This window comes from Euleptes europaea, chromosome 19 (genome assembly GCF_029931775.1).
Source record: "Euleptes europaea isolate rEulEur1 chromosome 19, rEulEur1.hap1, whole genome shotgun sequence".
Taxonomy (NCBI): domain Eukaryota; kingdom Metazoa; phylum Chordata; class Lepidosauria; order Squamata; family Sphaerodactylidae; genus Euleptes; species Euleptes europaea.
The window spans coordinates 28,961,124-28,981,420 of record NC_079330.1 but is presented as its reverse complement, the minus strand read 5'-3'; the positions used below and the strand labels follow the sequence as shown (position 1 = coordinate 28,981,420).

Genomic DNA, 20,297 nt, shown 5'->3' with positions numbered 1-20,297 from the left:
CTTCACCACAATCTAGCTACAAACTACATTGCGCTTTGCTAATGTTTTGTGTGTGTCTTAAAAAGCCACCTTCATGTTTCATCAAGAAAGATAGGAAGATACTCAGAAAATATTTTTGTTTGTTTGTGCAGATGTGTTGACTAAAAATGAAGAGAAACTTCACTGACAGTTCAACCCGTACTACAGCAGGTATCAATATTTTATTAGTGCTAAATTTGCAAATTACTCAGATTATTAGCAACATGCATGTCGCGCTCCCTGGTCGCCGCCGTCGTTTTCGGGGTCTCTGCCCTGGAGGAAGGTGGGGCCGGAGGAGCCTCCTCGGCCTCAGCCCAATCCGAGGGGGAATCTGAGCTTGTCTCCCCCTCGGAGGCAGCCAGGTTGCTGCGGGTCAGCTCAGCCCTACAACCATGTGCCACCACTCCTCCTCGACCTGGGCCCCTCCCTGGCCTTATATTCCCTCCAGGCCAGAGAGGCCCCGCCCCTTCCTCCCCAAGTCCCGCCCCGGATATGCCCATATAAGGGCCGCAAGAGGGTCACATGGCTGCCCCTGCAGCCGACGGCCCGCTCGCTCCTGCCCCGCCCGAGCCCGCCCGCTCGTCAGCTGTTGAGCGGGCCGGGGCGTGGGCGCGCGCTCCGGTCTTGCCGCGGCTGGCGCGGCGGCTGGGCGTCCGTTTGCGGCGTCCTCGGGGCGACCTGGGGGGGAAAACAAAGTTGAACTGTGGCCGCCTCTCCTGCCGTCGTCGGGGGGGAACTCCCTGCCCTCATCTCTCTGTCCGCCGGGGGTGAGTAATACCCCCCCCACGGGGTTCAGAGCCAGCTGGGTTCGTCCCGGGCGGCTTTGGGAGGCCCCCGCCCCGGGACACACCCCCTCTCTTTGCGTTGTCTTGTCCGCGGAGTCTATGTCGAACACTCTTGACATATAGTCAGCTGGTACGTGTTGGGAGCCTGGTCTGTGCCGTACTGTGAAAGAGAAGGGCAATAATGACACATACCACCGTAAAATTCGGGCATTATGGTCTTTCATCCGCTTCATCCATAATAGGGGAGCATGGTCGGTTACCAAGACGAAAGGGTTGTTTTCAAGGTAGTACTGTAGAGACCCGACCGCCCACTTGACTGCCAGGGCTTCCTTCTCGACCGTGGCATAGTTGCGTTCGGCCGCCTGTAATTTCCGACTGAGGAACAGCACCGGGTGTTCGTGCCCATCTTTTTCTTGCATGAGCACCGCTCCTAGTCCCGTGTCGGATGCATCGGTGTGGAGAGAGAAGGGCCTGTCGAAGTCTGGATTTTTCAGCACCGGACTTCGGGATAAGGCCGTTCGCAAGTCATGAAATGCTGACAGGGCGGTGGTCGTCCATCTGATTTGGTTGGGGCATGATTTTTTCAGACAATCGGTCAGAGGGCAGGCTCGTGTGGCAAAGTGGGGTACGAACTTACTGTAGTACCCGGCGAGGCCTAAGAACCGCCGGAGTTGTTTCTTCGTCCGGGGGATTGGGGTTTTTTCTAGGGTCGTCACTTTTTCGGGGATGGGTCGTAGTACCCCTTGTCCTACAATGTAGCCGAGGTACTTGAGTTCCCGAAACCCCAGATGGCTTTTCGTGGGGTTGGCTCGAAGCCCAACTGCGTGGAGGGCGCGGCATACCGCTTCGAGATGCTGAAGGTGTGACTCCCAGTCAGGGCTGAAAACAATGATGTCATCGATATACGCGGTCGCGAAGCTTTGACACTGGACCAGAGCTTGATCAACCACTCGTTGAAATGTAGCGGCGGCTCCATGTAACCCAAACGGCATCATCGTAAACTGGTAAAGCCCTGAAGTCGTCGCAAAAGCTGTCTTCTCTTTGTCTGTTGTTCTCATGGGAATCTGCCAGTAGCCCTTCGTTAAATCTAAAGCCGACAAGTACTGAGCCGACCCTAATTGATTGATCAGGAGATCAGCTCGAGGCATGGGATATGCATCGAAAGCAGCTATCTGATTCAGTGCTCTATAATCCACGCAAAAGCGTACACTCCCATCCGGTTTTGGTACTAAGACTATTGGGCTGCGCCATGCGCTCTTAGAGGGTTCAATTACTCCTAGTTGTAACATCTTAGTCACCTCTCGTTCAACCTCTTCCCACCTTCGTCGGGGGACCGGCCGCCAGACAGACCTGGCCACGGCCTCGGGTGGGGTCCGAATAGCATGTGAGACCCCTTCGATTCGCCCCGGTGTTGAAGAGAACGTTGTGGGTAAGCGTTGTAACATCTGCTGCAGTTGTTGTCTCTGCTGGGGTTCTAGAGCATCGTCCATCCGGGGCTCCTCTGGGCCGTGTTCGGTCTTACCCCATGGAAGATCTCCGTCCGATAGCTCTAATGGTTCTTCTCCCAACTGACACTCGCCTTCCCCAGGATTAGGGGTCAACCACTCTTTAAGATCGTTAATATGGAGTCGCTTTCGCTGTCGAGTGTGAGTGCCGCACTGTACCTCGTATGAGCAGGGACCCAAGACTCGTACCACCTCATAGGGCCCCTTCCATAATTCCTTCTCCCCCGGCCCGAACACTCGCCCTTTTACCAACACCTGCGTTCCTTCCCTTAATTGGCGGAGTCGAGTCCCCTGATCGTATCGCTCCTTCTGCTGGGCCTGTGCCTGGGCCATGTTTTGCGAGGCGATGGCCTGGGCCGTTGCCAATCTTTCCTTCAATTGCCGGACATACTCCCGGGCTTCCTGCCCGGGAGCCACCTCCGGGTCCTGCCCCACTACTTGCCCTTCTACCACTTGTAAGATACCACGGGGTTTGCGCCCATATAGCAATTCAAAGGGGGCATACCCCGTCGAGGTCTGAGGGGTTTCCCTAAGGGCGAACAGTACCGGGTCGACATACAAGTCCCACTGTCGGGGCTTATCCCCCGCTAACTTGCGGAGCATGTTCTTTATTGTTTGATTTAGACGTTCTACCAACCCATCGGTCTGGGGGTGGGCTATGGCTGCAAATATTTGACGGATACCTAAAGTTTTACACAAGGCTTTGGTGATAGAGGCTGTAAAAGACGAACCTCTATCAGAGACAATCTCTCGGGGCAACCCCACGTGAGCAAATAAATGGATTAGTGCTCGGCACACCCCTGGCGCCTGCAGGGTACGCAGCGGAATAGCCTCTGGATACCTGGTGGCGTAGTCAATTATGACCAACAGGTAACGGGACCCCCTCGGCGTACGCGGGAGCGGCCCTACAAAATCCATGGCGATCCGGTCAAAGGGTGACTGGATGATGGCCAAGGGTTGGAGAGGGGCTTGCGGTGGGGGTCGCCCATCCCACCTTTGGCACCGTACGCAAGTTCTACAAAATTGTTTAACGTCCCTTGAAATCGCCGGCCAAAAAAACCTCCGTTGTAGTCGGGCGAGGGTGTTCTTGACCCCTTGGTGCCCTGCCCAGGCATGGTCATGACTTAATTCCAAGAACCGTTGCCTATACCCTTGGGGGACCAGGAGTTGGTGAACTCCTGCCTCGGAATTCTCGGGAACGCGGTACCACAGACCCTGTATGCATTGTATCTGCGGCCACCTATTGGCCCGGCGCTCGTCCACCACTTGCCCATCACTTACCGACACCATATCCCGCAACTTGGCCAAGGAGGGGTCTGTCCCTTGAGCCTGGCGGAACTCGGGGTCCGACTCCCATTCCGACGTTGCACCCGTGTTGGTTGGCTGCTCCTCTGGGTTACTCCTCTGATCCAACGCTGTGGACGTCCCCGGGCGTTCGCTGTCATCAGCTTCTATCACTAACCCTTCTTCCTCGTGGCACCTCCGCCGGATCTCTCCCAGCACGGCTCCGAAGAACGGGGCATCCCGACCGATAAGCAGAGGGTACGGCAGGTGGTCCACCTTTGCCGCTTCCATCTCATACGACTGGTTATTCCAAGTTACCCGGATCCGAACAACAGCATATTGCTCCACATGTTGATGGAAACAGGCCACGGTTGCCGTCCGGACTACCGGCAGGCATGACGGCACTAGCGTTGTCTTGACCATGGACACCGAAGACCCACTATCAACCAAGGCTCGGAGCTTGCGGCCTCCCAATTGGAGAGATACTAGCAAGGCCGCCGGGCGGGGCTGGGGCGCTTCCGCGTGCATTGCTTCTTCCCACCCCAAATCGCACTCCATCATCGGACAGTCTCTGCGGTAATGACCCCACTGCCCACACGTGAAGCAGGGCCCCATTGTTTTTCCTTCTGGGCCTTTGCCTTCTTCTTTGGGTTGTATCCGGCTTCCTTCTGTGAGGGTTTGACTCGCGGGCGGAAGTACCCCGGGCGAACTCCACCTTGGCCTTGCTCCACCCATAGAGGGGATGCGCGGTGCCAGGCGGGCCCTCCCACCCCGCGGGTGACTTTCGGGCCCCTTTACCCGCCAGTCCGCCCTGCTATTCTCCCGCGGTGGTTCCCGATATTCTACTGCCAATACATTCTCCAGTAAGCTCATGGCTGTGGGCAGGGTATCGGGCTTATTGCACAGCAACCACTCCCGGGCTTTGGGTGGTACCACGGCCAGGAGTTGTTCTAGCACCACCTGATCTGCTACTTCCTCACTCTCCTTCGTCTTGGGGCGAAGCCATCTGTAGGCCGCATCTTTCAGGGCCGTCACAAAGGCCCTTGGCGGGTCCCCCTTTTTCCACTGCATTGTCCGGAATCTATAGCGATAGGTCTCGGGGGAGATGGCATACCGTTCTAGTATAGATGCTTTTAGGCGATCATACCGCTTACTGTCGTCCTTTGGAAGTGCTTTAAGTGCGGCTTGGGCGGGCCCTGTGAGGTATGGTCCTAGGATGATGGACCATTTTTCCTTAGGCCAGCCGGAAGCCTCGGCAGTCCGCTCGAAGGCCTCGAGGTACCCATCTATGTCGTCTTCGGGTCCTAACTTCGATAGCTGCACGAAAGGTACCTTAGCTGCAACTCCTGTTGCCTCCGTTCCCGTGGGTGGGGTAACATTTCGACTGGCCTCCAACACCTGACACATTTCCCGGAACATCATGGCTTGAGACTCCTGTTGTTGCTGTGTCATTTCCCGGACGAGACGCTGCTGGGCCTCTTGTTGTCTTTGCAGGATGTCCTGCATCATACGCCCGTGGTGTTCAGTCAGCCATTGGCCAAACTGAGAGAAATCTCCCCCCTGACTTGGGCCAGGCTCCGTGGGTTCCATCCTGGTTTCTATTGTGCTGCCGGTTGCTAGGGTCAACACTGGTGGCCGGATAATTGGATGAGGCGGTCGCCAACCAGGGGCGGCAGGTAGGCGGGGTGGGGGTCTGGCTACGCTCGCGCCCCTGCCCGCATTCTCCACCACGTTGTCGCACTCCCTGGTCGCCGCCGTCGTTTTCGGGGTCTCTGCCCTGGAGGAAGGTGGGGCCGGAGGAGCCTCCTCGGCCTCAGCCCAATCCGAGGGGGAATCTGAGCTTGTCTCCCCCTCGGAGGCAGCCAGGTTGCTGCGGGTCAGCTCAGCCCTACAACCATGTGCCACCACTCCTCCTCGACCTGGGCCCCTCCCTGGCCTTATATTCCCTCCAGGCCAGAGAGGCCCCGCCCCTTCCTCCCCAAGTCCCGCCCCGGATATGCCCATATAAGGGCCGCAAGAGGGTCACATGGCTGCCCCTGCAGCCGACGGCCCGCTCGCTCCTGCCCCGCCCGAGCCCGCCCGCTCGTCAGCTGTTGAGCGGGCCAGGGCGTGGGCGCGCGCTCCGGTCTTGCCGCGGCTGGCGCGGCGGCTGGGCGTCCGTTTGCGGCGTCCTCGGGGCGACCTGGGGGGGAAAACAAAGTTGAACTGTGGCCGCCTCTCCTGCCGTCGTCGGGGGGGAACTCCCTGCCCTCATCTCTCTGTCCGCCGGGGGTGAGTAATACCCCCCCCACGGGGTTCAGAGCCAGCTGGGTTCGTCCCGGGCGGCTTTGGGAGGCCCCCGCCCCGGGACAATGAATGCTGTTGTGATAGATGGGTCATTCATGGGCCATGCTGACAAAGTGGGCTGCAATAGCTTAAGAACTGCTGGTATGCAAAATGTCTTGGCAGGCAGATTCCCCCCTGTTCATACGTTACAGTGAAGGCTCATACATCCTACCTGTGTGTACATCTGTTTGCAAGAAACAGCCAAAAAACACATTCTGGAGCCAGGGACCAGTCTTTGATAAATGCAGGGTTTGAATCACATGGTCAGCTGTACTTGTGTTGATTGTAACATGAGAATTACTGAACACACATATGAAGAAAAATCAAGTGTATGTGCATTCAGTGTAACTTGTGGAAAAGGCTATTGTCTTTATCCTTCTCTCCACTGCCTACTTAATTCCAAATTGTAGGCTCTTTAGAGCAAGGACATGCCTTTTTTAAATATCACATCACATCACTGTAACAAGGCCATGTTCAATGACAATATAATGCCATCTCCCAATAACAAACAGCAGCAGAATACGTTATGCAACAACATGTACACAGATGGCCCATACAGCACATGTTGCATGTATTAAAGAACGTGCCATCGAGTCACAACCAACTCATGGCAAACCCATCCATGGCAAGAGACGAGCAGAGGTGGCTTGCCAATGCCTTCCTCTACATAGCAACTCCAGTCTTCCTTGGTGGTCTCCTATCCAAGTACTGACTGTGGCTGACTCTGCTTAGCATCCAAGTTCTGGCAAGCCTGGGCTAAACTGGACTATTTGGGCTGCTTACTAATGCATAAAATTCAGAATATATGGAGAGGAAATTAAACTACAATCCAGATCCTCATGAGTGCTCTGATCCAGTACAGAGCAACCATTTAGTTTACGCCTTTCACTCCAATGGAAGAAGCATTTCCCTGTATCCTTCAGAGGCGGATTGCCTTTTAACTTACAAGGAAATTTACCAGTGTGATACTGCCCTAGAGGGTCACGGGCAGCAAGAAGCAAGCAGAGCCAAGCCCCAGTAGCTCTACCAATGCCTCAGGAACAAACTGGCTCAGACTCTTAATCGGCAAACTGGAGTCAGCTCGCCAGTTGTTTCCTGCACTGCTGCCAGTTTCCAGGAAGAGGTAGTGGGTGAGCTAATGCCTATTATTTGAGTCACTGAGTTGAGTTTCCCCTGCAGCACAGTTGTGTTTGTAAAGGAACATGGCTCCAATATTCCTTTGTGTCCTAAAAACATTGGTTCAGGCTTGTGGTCTGCTATGATTCGATATAAAATGTTGGGAGGCCAGGAAACCAGGCCTCGACTAATTTACGCTTTACATCTTTTTACAACCGTGGGAAAGGTTTCACTTTTGAGAAAGATATTTAGGGAGGGGAAATTACACCCAGCTGTGAAAGATCACCAACTCCCTTCCTGCCTCATCCTGGAGACATCTGAAGGACATTTGTCTCCCTAGCAACAAATCACTCTTATCTCGGCTGACATGTCACAGGTGCCTTTGATACTGCAGAGTCAAACTGCACTCTTGACATGGCCAGCTGAATGTGATTTGCAATCCAATCAACCTATGTTTTATGATTATGGCTTGATCTTCAATTGGTACTGGCCAGGCCTTTGAAGTTCTAGCATAAAAGTAGACCATGGTGCCTTGTAGAGTGTGTGTCTTTTGGGATATGGCTGGTCCATTCCCTGAGCTCACCAACACTTGGCTTTTCTTGTCCTCTGAGGGGGACCCTATGATGGAATGATTTTGGAACTTGAAACAAGCAACTTATGCTGACTTGAAACCTCTTGTGGAACTGGTATATACTTTTGAATGCCTTGTCAAACTTGCCTAAGCTGAAATGTGTAGCTAGAATAAGCTTTATTATTTTTGCTTGCTTGCTTCTCTGAACCTTTGCTGTGAAACTGCACTCTTCTTAATAAACTTTTTAGCCTTTAAATTGGCGTTTGTGACTCTTGCTTTTGGTGGCTCCAAGCTAAATCTGAGTGTCTGAAGCCTTCAGCTTGCTACCGCATTTTGTAATCTCTTTTGAAGGTAAAGCCTCCCCCTGCTGGGTCTCTACCTTGCAGGGCGAGTTTGCTATTGTGGTGCTAAATAGCTGGCGGAAGCTTTGCCCTTAGGCTCTGCTAAATGTAATCCTTTTGAAGGGCTGGTGGCAGATCTACCCGCTAAACTCAGAGGGGAAGCTCTCTGAGTGAAGCGTCTTGTGTGAGCAGCAACTTTTGTCTATTTGCCTATTTGGGCCCCTTTGCCTGGCGGAGGCTGGTAAGGTGCCCTGCAAGTGGCAAGGTTGTCTGCATTCTGACCCAGATAGGAGCCTCCCACTCCTCAGTGCTAGGCATTGAGGGCTGGAACTCCTTGACAGTGTTTGCTTCAGGGCAATTTTCACTTTCCAGTCCACTCCTGGCATCTGTCCTTCTTTGTAAATGGCGTCGCTCTCAGAGTTAGGGTAACATCATGCATGGCTCTGAGCCCCATCATCCGCAGCAAACCCGCTGGATTGGGGTATCTGCTCTAAGATAACAAACTTAAGTTTACAAGTATTTCATTATGTTGCAAATCTACCTTTTTAGGCTGCCTACCTGTGCCACTCTTCAACCAGAAAAAGAGAACCAGACAACCACTTACTTCAAACCCACTTAAAAATGAGCCAGGTACCAGCAACACAGCAGATACTTTCGACCTTTCTACAATGCTAGCAGGTACATAGAGTTCAGTATTTTATCACCCCCCAAACTCCAATCTCAAAATTTTACTTTATAGTTGGAACATTTAACCAAAGTTCCAGGGTAATATGTATCAATTGTCAAAATATTGCACATTTTTTGTTTCAAAAATGAAGTGGAAGGCTAACTTTCAAATGAAGTGTCTTGAAATTGTGCCCTTTTTCTGTTACGGAAGGAGCATTTCTAGTGCATTATCATACTCTCGGAGAAGAGATGGCTGTTGCCTCTCATAGGCTTGAAATGGCTACGATATAGAATTCTGGCAGGACTAATTATTGTAATTATAATTAATCCTATTGTTGCAGGTTAAAAGGGGAGGGGGACTCTTCCTTAGTGAATGAACTACTTTTCAGTTGCATTGTGCTTTTAAAATGCTGCCTTGGGGAAATGGTAATGTGCAACCATAAAATAATTGCTTATCCGGCTTTTTAAAAAGGCAATAGTAGACTCTGTTCTACTTGCTCAGTGTATGTCTACTTACACAGAAAGAGGAAACCAATCGATTATACTGACAGTTGCTTATAAATAATTATATTAAAAGAGGATTGGACCACAAGCGGCTATTAGTCACGGCAGCCAAATTAAACCTTCATGTACAGAGGTAGTGTATTTTTATTTTTTTTAAGCACCTCTCTCAGTGCTCCTTTGACATTTAAGGGCTCCAGAGATTAATTCGAATATAGCCATGAACCAATGTTCCACAGTGGTCACCTAAAGATTCCCTTCAACAACTATAGGACTAATGCATGTTGGGGAATGCTGTGTCTGTGTGTGTGAGAGAGCATATCCCTGTTATGAGCACAGAGCAAATTAGTTCACAGCAAATAACCAAAGATAGAGGGATGAAAACAGTACAATCCACATGTATGCTTTGCAAGATCTCCAATTAGTTATTGCAAGATTGCATATTTATGTTTCATTAACTGTTCCATGTCCTTTGATTTTTAAAGATTTTGGCTGGGAAACTGCAAAGCCAGAACCAACTCAGCTACAGAAAACAAGCATGGAGTATGTAGGGGAGAAATCCCACTTTAGCTTTCTTAATTCCTTTATTCCATTATACAGATATATTTAAATATTTGAAATTAATCTCTTAAATCTTACTTTCCCATTGTTTCTTAAAAATATGAAAGCATTTTCAATACTGGCTACATCTATACTATCCTGTGCAAACTCTTAATATTGTGCCTTTGAAGTCCAACAGAGCTTTCGATGCCATCTCCTCTTTTAAAACAACAAACCTCATCCAAGTCCATTGAATCAAGTGCAGGAAGGAATGTGGACAACTGGAGGTTGGTAGCATTTTTAATAATTTATGTCTGTTTACAGTTGAGAACACGATATTGCTCATTCTGGTAATGAAAATAGTCTGAACAGGCCATGAAGCTTTGGTTTACTATGATCCACACACCTAACTTTTGGAGTCAGATACTGAAGAGCTGGCTCACACATAAGGTTGCCAGGTCCCTCTTCGTCATCAACGGGAGGTTTTGGGAGTGGAGCCGGAGGAGGGCAGGGTTTGGGGAGGGGAGAGTCCAATTGCCATTTTCTCCAGGTGAACTGATCTCTATTGGCTGGACATCAGTTGTAATAGTGGGAGATCTCCAGCTAGTACCTGGAGGTTATCCAAAATACACAGCAACTAGTGAAGTGCTCCTGTGTTACTTAATAGCCAATAATAAATAATACAGTCAGAGGTTAGGAGATTAACGATCTGTTTATTGTGGCCAAAATAAATACAGTCGGGTGTGCTTGCCCCAAAAGAATCTGGGCAACGCACACACCAGAACAAAAGATTACAACAACATTTATAACCTCTGGTCAGGGGTGTTACAATACACGTAATACAGAGCATAGACATACAAGGACCCAATAATGGACACCTTTGGATTAGCATAGGCCTATCAGTGGGGGTTGAGGCGGCACCTTAGCTGGTTACATGATCTGGGGCAGGGAACATTCCTTAGGCCGTAGGTAATTCTGGGCCGTGTCTTGGTGGAAGGTTGTATCAGACACCGACAGCCTGATCTACTGACTCCTGACTCCTGGTTGCCACCTCCCCAAAGCCCTCATGTGTGTGTGCACATGAATGCATAGTATTTCAAACCTGTTCTTATACTTTAGGCCTAGCCTTTCCATAAGAGCAATTATGCAGTCTGAACTCAAAAGCATACATTCAGATAATAATAATGATTACAGGCATTTCACTAGTTGCTGTGTATTTTGAATAGTCTATATAACTTACAGCACGATTGCAATTGTCGCATTTTTGTTTAACTTGTTAGTACCTGGAAGTTGGCAACCCTACTCACACATGTAGGGGAACGAGGTGGCAATGAGGTGGTAGAATGTACCACTTCACCTACAGTCACATTTTGCTAGAAGAAAATCAGCATTTCTAGTAGAAAGTCAGCATTGCAAGGAAAGGGCAGGGGAAAGAAAACCTCTCTCCCTGTTCTGCTAGTTTTCTATTTACATGAAGATTTCTCACCTGCAGTCCATAGAGGTCTAGTCTATTCTGTCACCTCAGAACTTGTCTATCATATTGCCCACATCATTCTCTCGCATGCTTGAACCAGTCTTTAGTTGCTTTCTGCTCTGACTATGCCCAAGATACCTCTGAAGATATCTTGGAAGTTTCATTCAGTGCAGAATGCAGCTGCTGTTCTCCTATGAGGCGCAAATATTCAGCCTGTTCTGTGCCAGTTACATTGGCTATCACTCAGATTCTGAACTCAAGTCAAGGTGCTGGTTTTGAGGACCACCTCTTCCTATATGAGGCAGCCCAACAATTGAGACCTAGCCAATAGGCAATGCTTGCTATTCTATCTCTATTACCGTATATACTCGCGTATAAGCCGAGTTAGGCACCTCGGTTTATACGCGGGTCGGCTTATACACTGGTATATACGGTATATAATATGATAGCTAGGAAAAGTACCTTTAACGTTGTAGGTGCTAAACACTGGATCCTCCTTCTTGAAGATGTTAGGAAACCTCCATCTTTGTTCGGGTTCTGGAAAGGTTGAAGACTTTTCTTTATCAACAGGCATTTGGCTGATGTGGGTCATTCTGCAAAGCCAAGTTTTGTATTGATTTATTTTGTCTTAATCGTATCTCAGCTTGAAATTATTTTTGCAAGAAGCTGAATATTTTGACATAGTTTACAGAAAAAAGCTAATAACTGAGAAGGTAAATAAAGAGACTGAAGGGAAGACAGATTAGAAGGGATCCATATAGTGCAGGGGTGTCAAACTCATTTGCTACGAGGGCCGGATATGACATAAATGTCACTTGGTCGGGCTGCGACATGTGCACCATAAAATTTAATGCCAGGTACCGGAGATACAGAGTTTATAGAAGACACAGGCAAAGCCAATTAAAGATATTATGTTTTACTTTATTTATTTTTACTTAAAATACAAGCATGCTTAAAACAATAACACTCTTGCAGTGTTATCTTTTATTTAACAGACTTTAATAATTGACACCTTGGGACTGGGGCACCTCGGGACTGGGACAGGTGGCTACCTCGGCTGGCTGGCGGGCCGAATAAGAGCCCTCAAGGGGCCGGATCTGGCCCTCGGGCCTTATGTTTGACATCCATGATATAGTGCATAATTATATATTTAGGCTATTGTGCAACCACCACCACCCATGTAATATCTAGTAGAGTTAACTTATGCTATGAAGCCACAATATTCCACATTTCAAATATGCATACTATTATCAACCAGTTATATGAAGCTGCTCTGACCAGGATGCCCCAGGCTAGCCCGATCTCATCAGATCTCGGAAGCTAAGCAGGGTCAGCCCCAATTAGTATTTGGATGGGAGACCACCAAGGAATATTAGGGTTGCTACACAGATTCAGACAATGGCAAACCACCTTTGTAACAGCACATTCCTGAGAATCGGCATAGGGAAATGGCGGGGAGAAGGAGCAGTTGAGCCGCCTCCAAAAACCGTTCCACCTATGCCAAAAAAAGCCTTTTCGCGGCTTTTTTTTTTTGTTAAACGGGGCCTTTTCGCCCCATCAAGAACAGCAAGCCTACGCCTGCTAAAAAGCCCCCTAAAAAGCAGTTTTAGGAGGCAGCTCAACTGCGCCTTCTCCCGGCCGTTTCCCTACACCGATTCTCAGGAATGTGCTGTTACAGAGGTGGTTTGCCATAAAAAGCAGGCGCAGCAACACTATTCTTGGCGCCGGTGTTACAGGGCAAAAGGGGACAGGAAGTTGCCTAATGGCGGCTCCTCCCCTCGGCCCGCCCCAGGAAGGCCCCCCACAGCAGCTCTGCAAGTCTCCGCCGTGATCTGTGCCATGGGGAGACTGCGCCGGTGGAGGAAGCTCTGCGGTTCTCAGGCGCCGACAGAACTGCCCTCGCCGCCAGCGTAAGGGCGTCTAATCACAGCACAAGATGCACTTACGCTGGCGGCGAGGTCATGCCGCCTCCTAAGGAGAATCGGCCCCCAAGCTCAGGAATGCACCGTGTCGTGCCTTGAAAACCCCATGAGGGGTTGCCATAAGTCAGCTGTGACTGGATTGCACTTTCCATCATATCTAGACCTGGGGCAGAAAAACACAGAAACTCATGTAGCCAGGACATTATAAAGGGAGACACTAGATGGACATTTAGGTCAAAATCTAGTTTATCTCTGAGTTTCAAACAGTTTTATTGGGATCATTCAACTAATCTTCAGAGGGACTGCTCTGGAGTAAATGGTTGATGATCATTATCATGAACACATGAAGCTGCCTTACAATGAATCAGACCCTTGGTCTATCGAAGTCAGTATTGTCTACTCAGACTGGCAGCAGCTCTCCAGGGTCTCAGGCAGAGGTCTTTCACATCACCTACCTGCCTAGTCCCTTTAACTGGAGACACCGGAAATTGAACCTGGGACCTTCTGTATGCCAAGCAGATGCTCTACCACTGAGCCACTAGATTCTCTAATTCTTCCTAGAATTAATATGGGGTGGGGAGAAAGGGTTTCAAATGGCAGGAACCTTAAAATAAATAATTATATGGACAGACAAACAGTCACACTTTAAGCTAAATCAAACAATTTCTCTGCAGGCTAGAGGAGAAAAATGCCCGTCCTAACATTTGGAAAAGCAATGACTGTGTGGCTTTTGGCTGCAGAACAGAAAACAGAAAGATTCCAAAGCTGGAGTATGGCTCCACTCGCTTAACAGAGACAGGATCATGTCAGCAGAAACTTCCTGGCCCTCCAAAAGCACCACAGAGCATCAGCACAGGAGCAGCTGAGCAAAGTTATTCATCTACAGCACAACAGCCGGGACTACCAAATGTCATGCTGAGAGGCCTACTGGGTCAGAATACATCATACACATTTAGACAAAGTCCACACCAACAGAAAACTAATGAGCAAAAAACTGATCATCATACCCAAGGAGATAAAACAATTCAGGTAAAATTTAAACACACACCTCTGTTGTTGTTGTTTTTAAACCCAGGTCCGAATTTTTGTTTTAACCTGCTCCTTTAGATTATAATGAAACATATGTGTATATTTTATATAAATCTAGCCTTTCCATCATGCCTGTATTATTTCTCATTTTGGAGAAATAACGTTTACTATATCCAGAGAAGTTAAAAATCATCTGTCTTACACAGGAATGATAAGATTTGCTACCTAAGAGGTGCAACAGTCCTCATGTCAGGCTGTGAAATTGTCCTTGAACATGGTGAAATTGCTGTGCTCAGAGCAGGCAGAAAGATATCTTTGGTGTGCATTTTCTCTCACACAGACAGCATCCAGTATCACGAAAGTAAGATTCAGTGGCGAAGAGCAAATAATAATTTTAAGCATCAAAACAAGATACATATTCACCTAAAAATCCACTCATTGCAAGTCTTTCACTGACAAACTCTTTTTAATTTATTTCCATGTGAAAGAAAGTGCCACCCTTTCAACTCAGACTGAAGGAAAAAGACAATTCTCTCAGACTCCTGTCTGCTGTCATTGAGAGTATGAAGCACTGGAGTCAGTACACTAATAAAGCACCACTGTTGTTTGAGGTATTAGGTAAGAACAATACTTTTGTGGCATTCTCAGGAATTTCCCAGGAAAGAGTAATATTGTTTTTTTAAATGTTTCAGTCACACTATTGGTTGTCTGAACAGGAGGCGCTGTTATGACTACTTTCACTTGTCTTTAATAAAATCCACTCCTGGATAACCCAATAGAGAGGGATCCAGGGCCAATTCCACAGTGGGCAAAATCCCCCCAAAATGACACAAACATGATTGTTGGTTGGATGCTAGTTTTCTCCCAATTGTCTGTCTTCTGTTCTCCTCACAGTGGATACCAGCTTAAATGCTCAATAAATTATCAGCTGCTATCTATCACAGCTTACTAGATCCTCCCCATACTGATGCAGTACCACACCTTCTTCATAGTGAGCTTTATGGTCCCATATTACCAGAAGAGCCATGAAACAGGACCACCCACAGACAAGAAAGAGGTTTCTGTATACTTGGGGGACTCCCCGCCAAAAACTATTCCAAAGCACAGAAAGGGAGTAGTAAATGCATATCCTTCCTGCATCATATTCTCCTCAGTTTCACAGCTATGTGACTAGCTTTGTGCTTCCATAGCTCTAAACCTCAACAGTCTGGGCAACTGCGCTACAGCACAACTACTATGACAGCAAAAGAAAATAAGACGATAGCCCTAAGTTATCAGCAGCAAATTTGGACAGTGTCACAAGCACCATGTACTCCCTCATTTGGGTTTTTTCTGTTTAGGTATTCTGGATTCTGCAGTCACCCCTGGACAATATGGTGCAAAGACTTTCCTTTTGCGAGATGGGAAGGAGAGTGTCTCTTGTGTATTCTATGAGATTGTAAGTATTTTCCATATGTAACCAGGACATGTAAAGAAAGTGCCTCCAATTCCATCATAAAACACCACCCTAATATACAAAGAGCCCAAAGAAGCCTAAAATACAATATACAAGGAGCCTAAAGAATTAATATAGAAGGAGCCTAAAGAAGCCAGGGTGTCTCCATATACAGCTTTCTAATGATCTGAGAAATAAAAAAGACTCATTTAGGAAGTAGAAGGAGGGCCTTATAACCAAGGATGAATATAAACAGATAACCAGTGCTTGTAGGGGGAGTGTTAGAAAAGCTAAAACTCAGTATTAACTTAGGCAGATCGTGAGCAGGAGGATAGGAAGGGTTGCATCACTATTTGGCCCTCATGGCCGTTTCTTACATGCCCAGGGTAATGCTGATCGACACTTTGGGGTCAGGAAGCAATTTTCCTCCAGGCCAGATTGGCCAGGGATCCTAGATGGTTGTTGTTGTTGTTTTTTGGCCATCTTCTGGGTGTGTGTGTGTGGGGGGGGAGGTATTTGTGAATTGCCTGCGTTGTGCAGGGGGTTGGACTAGATGACCCAGGTGGTCCCTCCCAACGCTAATATTCTATGTAACAATTTTAAAAATTCTATACATCCTAATTGTGGAATCTTGGCAATGGAACCCTTCTCGTTTTGCCATATGTGCTTCTTACCCATTATAACCAGAATGTCCCATAAACTATGTCTATGAAACATAATTTAGTTTTGCTTAAAACAATTTAGTCCATAGGTTACATTGGGCACAGACATCCAGACACCTGTCATACAACCTATAACTCATCTTAAAAGGAGCTGGTTTTTATGTTACATTGTACCATACTTCTAAACCAGGACCGGGAACTCCCACGATTAATCAGAGGTCGGGTCCACAGGTGTGTGGGAAATTATGACACAGGTCGGAAGCTCTTCAGGTGCGTCTCCGTAAGACCAGCCAGTGTTCCTGAACAACAAACCTTTCAAGATTTTGTCAGAATTGCAGATGTTGAGATGGGTGAATATGTGAAAGCAAGCAATGAAGTTTAAGTATCATCACTGAAATCTATGAAGGAAAACAAGAAGCCTTAATATGACACCAATGGAAAGACGCTCAGAACTCTTATTGGCAACACCAGAGAAAAATCATCAACTGCATTGTTATAAAGGAGTTCTTGTTTATTGGTTTACATTGATGTTGCTTGTTTTTCCTGCTATAACTGTTACAAGTGGTCTGGTACAAGAGGGCAACCTGTTCTAGCTTTTATGAAGTTTCAGATTTGATTTCAACATATGGCTTCCTGGAAGAAGGGGGACATCTGGAAATGTCCCTGAGATCCTATAAAACTTGGATGCAGCCCAGTTGCTAACTCATGGGAGTGCAATGACGAATACTTTATATTACCAGTTTTAGCTTTATCTAAGGCAAAGATAAAATACTATCTATTGGATAGATTTCTGGTTCAGACAACCAACAGTGGTTCCTTGGTGACATTGAAGAAGGCGCAGTATAATCTGGGGAGGGGGGCTGTATGTCCTCCAATTGTTTTGCTTTTTCGTAAACATAGTTTTAAGGATTTCAGAAAGCTAGGACAGTATGTAAGAAAGATTCCTTCCCATATGCTCTGTGTTAATTTTGTTAATAATCTGCCCACATTATTTTAGCCTTATAACTAGAAATGTACAATTGTCTTTCAATCTCTGTGCATTGTTGGGAAGATTATTTTTGTCTTGGCTTTTTTTCTTTAGCATATTTTCCACTTCTGTTTCTTTTATGCCATTTTTACATAATTGATGCACAAAGGTATTAATTTTAATAGTAATATTTTAAATAAACTTATATGGTCAGGAAAACTGAAATAAACTTATATGGTCAGGAAAAAGGCTGACTACAATTTCGTCCCAAGCATTGAAAGAAACTAGAACTTTGGGGTCAAACAGGAACTGTCATGAAATTTGGTTACATCTCCACTTAGAATTCATCTTTATTTTGATCTATGGAAATTCTTATCTAAAAAAAAGTTTTAATACTTGACTAACTGCTAATCAGAGTAAACATATAGATCATGTGGAGAAATGCATTTTATTTTATGGTTTGGGCTCTGTAAACCTCCACACTTGGTTTAGACGTTTTTCTCAATTAGTGGAAGATAGGAAGGAAGGGCAATTGCTCCTAAACATTGCCATCATGCCAATAGCTCTAAGAAATCCTGACCACCAAAACTTTGCAAATGCAAAAGGCTCTTCTGGCTGAAGACAATGAACGGCCAGCTCCCACCATGACCAGAATCTTACAACTAGGAAGGACACAGAGACATGGGGTGCAAGAGGCTAGATGGCATCTTCCTGGAGATTTCAGAAAATAATTATTTGATCCATAAGGAGGTGGGAGAGCAAAAGAGATAACATCTGTTGGCATGGAGGGAGAGGGGCCCATTTTGGCTGATTCCATGGAAATGAAGGAGCTCTCACACCTGGGCTCCATCTTGGTAGCTGCCATTGCCACATGGAGCAGACAAAAAGCTGACTGCCTGAACAAAGACTCCAAGGTAATGGGAAGCTTTTAAAATGCTGTAACCTCTAAACTTAAAACCCCACCTTAGAATAAGACCAGCTAGGCTGTCTTTAGAGTGGGGAAACAGAGGAATGAATGTTTACTCATTTTCTTTGTCCTCTTTGCTCAATCTGTTGATGCGCAGACTATATGTGTGGACTTTTTCCTTTTAATCAATTCTTTACTATTTCAAACGCTGGTAGTTGTCCACATAAATCTCCACCATTTAAAAGGGTGCCAAGGGAAGAGAGGCAGTTAGTTAAGAGAATGCTAATTCCTTGGGAATTCCATGGTAACCAGTTGTTAGGTAGCAAGAGACATGGGCACTACGTGGAACCCTTAGCAATGCATTAGGGAAGCTTTGAATGCTAGCCCACTAGGCAAGTAATTCCTAAGAAGACCAGCTGGTGGCAGCATACCAAAAGACAAGCAAGAGTTGGGTGGACCCAGGGAGTGTGTGTCACTGGGCAGAGAAGCAGATTAGTGACTGGTACCAAGACGCCTGGGATGGGTGGAACACAGTGGAGCTCGCAAGCCCGAACACTTGCAGTGCAATCCTGAGCAGATCTTCTCCTGACTAAGCCTATTGGAATCAATGATTAATTCTATTTAGGATTCTCTCTGTTGGAAATTTTTGCCTCCACACATAACATCTGTGCAGTTCATAAGAACCATTTTAGGTGACACTAAAAACAACCGTGGATATGGTATGTGAGTGGCATGATGGGAGGAAGAAAATGTTAATCATGCAGAAGCACAACAGTCAGCAACTGCACACACCAGATTTTACTGAAATGATGAGGAAATGAAAGTAAACTCTTGACAGCATAAATTGCTTTATTATCATACAGTGTTGGCAATCAGAAAATTCACATTTCAAATAACTGGAAGTATTTTATTCAACAAGTCCAATATGGGGGGAGAGGAAGGAGTTAATAATCTAAGCAAGGAGTCACAGTCAAAATGCAGAAACCACAGTCATGGAAAATACAGATTTTAATTACACATAAAAATTATATATATTTATATATTTAGCATAAAACTTGAATCCTGGACAAGTAATTTTAAAAAAGCAATTATGCACAATAGAAAACACAGACAGTACTTGTTTAAAAAGTGATTTATCAGCATCAACCAAAGTATTGGTAGGTTACTTTCCCGGCAGAGTTAGTAATACATCTTTATCTACTCTGGTTTTAGTCAGGGATTGGGTTTACTTGCAAATTTGCCATCCAGATCTCAACCTGTGTCTAATATTATTAATGTTAACACCAATTCACACATCCACAATCACACTCCACTTACAAACAATTGCGGTTTTAGGTTTGCTTTGCACATGTGCTGATCTATCAGAAGAAATGCAGTCGGTAAATATCTAAATAAATACATACAAGGTGTGAATAAGTCATCACAGAATAATTGCACAATTTTTAGTCAACAGCACCAACTTCTTTCTCAATTAAGACCATTCACATCTTCACGTTAAATTTCATTGATGCTGCATTCAGACATTATGAAAAACTGGTTTTATTAAACCGCAGTTAGTTAAGACATTTGAATGCACACTATTCAAAAAAACATGGTTTGGTAGTTGGCACCAAATCAGGGTTCCAAAGTAGGGTTTACAGCTGGTTTGTTCACCACAAATTGTACTAATTGTGGCTTGTTGTGATCTCTTAATACACAATTTACAGTTGACCAGTACACTTGCAACTGTCTGGCTGTAGAGACAGTGGTATAAGGAAGACGGCCTCCTTGCGGAGAGGTGGAGAAGAATCAAGAAGAAGACACAACAGGGTGTACAAACAGACCACAATTTGTTACTTACATCAAGAAGAATAACCAAAGTTTGTTCACAAACCATGGTTTAAACCAGCGATGCTCACCCAGTGGCTAAGGAGCTACATGTGGCTCTTTAACACACCACCCGTGGCTCTCCTGAGCCTCAGTGTGGCACCTGCCCCATGTTTCAGGAAAGTGGACAAGGCCCTTGTCTGGTGGGGCTTCTGGTTGGCAGGTGGTTGTCATCTCAAAACAGCCACTGCTGAAAAAATGGGTAAGTGGAGAGCATCCCTGAGGTTCAGGCCTCGTTCCAGGGATGGAAAGTAAATGCAGCTTTTTTGGTTGATGGTAATGACATAAAGGGCTTCTGGTGAGCTGTGGACTGAGCACCCTTGGTTTAAACAAGCCACGTTTATGATGATGTCTGAATTAAGCCTTGGTATAGCCCTGTGTTC

At 46.7% G+C, this 20,297-nt stretch overlaps 1 protein-coding gene across 1 annotated transcript; it reads left to right on the top strand.

Moving 5' to 3' along the window:
* The first annotated feature begins 146 nt into the window (after positions 1 to 146).
* SPATA22 (spermatogenesis associated 22) lies at positions 147 to 16,556 on the top strand. The gene is made up of 7 exons (XM_056865025.1): positions 147 to 189; positions 8,495 to 8,623; positions 9,598 to 9,655; positions 12,919 to 13,036; positions 14,566 to 14,695; positions 15,418 to 15,515; positions 16,365 to 16,556. Exons 1-7 carry the CDS (start codon positions 147 to 149, stop codon positions 16,554 to 16,556), a joined length of 768 nt encoding a protein of 255 aa, XP_056721003.1.
* Positions 16,557 to 20,297: the final 3,741 nt, after the last annotated feature.